This window comes from Apus apus, chromosome 1, assembly GCF_020740795.1.
Source record: "Apus apus isolate bApuApu2 chromosome 1, bApuApu2.pri.cur, whole genome shotgun sequence".
Lineage (NCBI taxonomy): Eukaryota > Metazoa > Chordata > Aves > Apodiformes > Apodidae > Apus > Apus apus.
This window is the reverse complement of record NC_067282.1, coordinates 20986146-20988354: the sequence shown is the minus strand read 5'-3', so window position 1 is coordinate 20988354 and position 2209 is coordinate 20986146. Positions and strand designations below refer to the sequence as shown.

General features: G+C 43.5%; 1 protein-coding gene across 1 annotated transcript; it reads left to right on the top strand.

The window, feature by feature from the left end:
* Positions 1–404: 404 nt before the first annotated feature.
* On the top strand, positions 405–1651 carry GPR12 (G protein-coupled receptor 12). Its single transcript, XM_051608001.1, has one exon. The coding sequence runs from the start codon at positions 420–422 to the stop codon at positions 1422–1424; it is 1005 nt and encodes a 334-aa protein (XP_051463961.1). The 5' UTR covers positions 405–419; the 3' UTR covers positions 1425–1651.
* Positions 1652–2209: the final 558 nt, after the last annotated feature.

Here is a 2209-nt window from a genome sequence, read left to right as displayed (position 1 = left end):
GTGGCTCCTGAATAACGGGGTTTACGTCGCCCCGCACCCCGAATTGCAGCGCTTAAAGGGGGGGGGGCGGTAGCTGTTTTGTGGGGTCTCTCCCGTTCCTGTGCCTTCCTTACGCAGGTGAAGGGAATCACCGTGAGGATCACTCGGCCTCCGTGTGCCGGTCGCTTGGCAGATTGTCTCGGGCAGTTTTAAATATTTCCCCCCTCTCTTTTGTTTTGTTTTTGTTGTTTTTTCGATTGGGGGGCTGGGGGGTGGTGTTCGTTTGGGTTATTTATTGTCACATTTATGTAACAAGTGCCTGCCCGCACGTTCGGTCGGTGTTGCTGTCTAGGGTGTTGCATGCTCTGGGGTGCTGTATCCAGTGCTGTGTCTCGACATTAAAAACCGTGTCTTTCCGTTAAAAAAGACAGGGGTTAAAAATGAATGAAGATCTGAAGGTTAATTTGAGTTGGCTGCCTCAGGATCATGTAGAAGCCAGCTCTACCGAGAATGCCTCGGCCACAGGCTCCTCCCTGGTTCCTGTCATAGACCCAGAGCCAGAGCTTTTGGTAAACCCCTGGGACATTGTCTTGTGTACTTCAGGGACTCTTATCTCCTGCGAAAATGCCGTTGTGGTTCTTATCATTTTCCATAATCCCAGTCTTCGTGCCCCCATGTTCCTCCTGATAGGCAGCCTGGCGCTGGCAGATCTCTTAGCGGGCATTGGATTGATCATCAATTTTGTTTTTGCATACCTTCTGCAATCAGAAGCTACGAAACTGGTTACAATTGGACTGATTGTTGCCTCTTTCTCAGCATCTGTCGGCAGCTTGCTGGCTATTACTGTTGATCGATACCTCTCCCTGTACTACGCTTTGACTTACAATTCAGAGAGGACTGTCACTTTTACCTATGTCATGCTCATATTGCTCTGGGGAGCATCTATCTGTATTGGACTGTTGCCTGTAATGGGCTGGAATTGCCTCAGAGATGAATCCACCTGCAGTGTTATCAGACCACTCACTAAAAATAATGCAGCTGTCCTTTCGGTCTCTTTCTTGCTTATGTTTGCCCTCATGCTGCAGCTCTACATTCAGATCTGTAAAATCGTGATGCGCCATGCCCATCAGATTGCCTTGCAACACCATTTCCTGGCCACTTCCCACTATGTGACCACCCGAAAAGGAGTGTCTACTTTGGCCATTATTTTGGGGACTTTCGCTGCTTGCTGGATGCCTTTTACACTCTATTCTTTAATAGCAGATTACAGCTATCCTTCTATATACACCTATGCCACCCTCCTGCCAGCTACCTACAATTCCATCATCAATCCTGTAATTTATGCTTTTAGAAACCAGGAGATACAGAAAGCACTTTGGCTCGTCTGTTGTGGCTGTATTCCTTCTAACCTGTCTCAGAGGGCAAGATCACCCAGTGATGTCTGATTGGCAGCTAGCAGGATGCTCCTTAACATGTTACTTTCCAGACATTCTTGCAACACTGTCTTTGGTTTAGATGCATTCATTAAATGGTGTGTGATGGGTTCATATAAAAACCACAGGATGCACTGACCTTCTTGTAAACAGAAAACCCCAGTGGCCAAAATGAATCCAGTGGTTTAAGGGAGGTTTCCAAAATCAAAACAATCAGTGTTACAGATTTATAATGTTGCTCAGGGTCTTTTTGTTGTGTTACCCAGACTTCGCCATGTTTGCTATGATTTTACATTGTTTGCTATTTAAAAATAGATTGAAACAGCATACCTCCTTTGAAGCTGTTCATGTGCTTGAGTTCAGTCATACTGTGTGTTACAGTCTGTTGTCAGGATAATTTTTCCCTCTTTAATTATTTTTAAAACAGAAAAAAGAAAACCCATGTCCTGTTATCCCAGTTATATATCATCAGAATACTCTTCAAAATAATGGCCAATTGTATTGGTTTATATGGTATTTATTGTAATAATCTTAGTGCAACAAATTTGCTCTAAGTGAGGAAGTACTTGTATAGCTTTTAATTTCAGGTCTCAGCATGAATTAGCTTGATAATTTAAAGGGTTTTAAAGGGTTACCTGTACTCTTGAGTTCTGGCTGGATGTGAAAAAAAGAGAATATACTTTGCCTTCCTTTTCAAAAGTCAGCCATATGCTTTCACTTGGATATGGGACATCAGAGCTCATTGTCCTATTAGTTTTAAAAGGAATTTCGGAGGGACTTTCAAAATGGATGAAAGA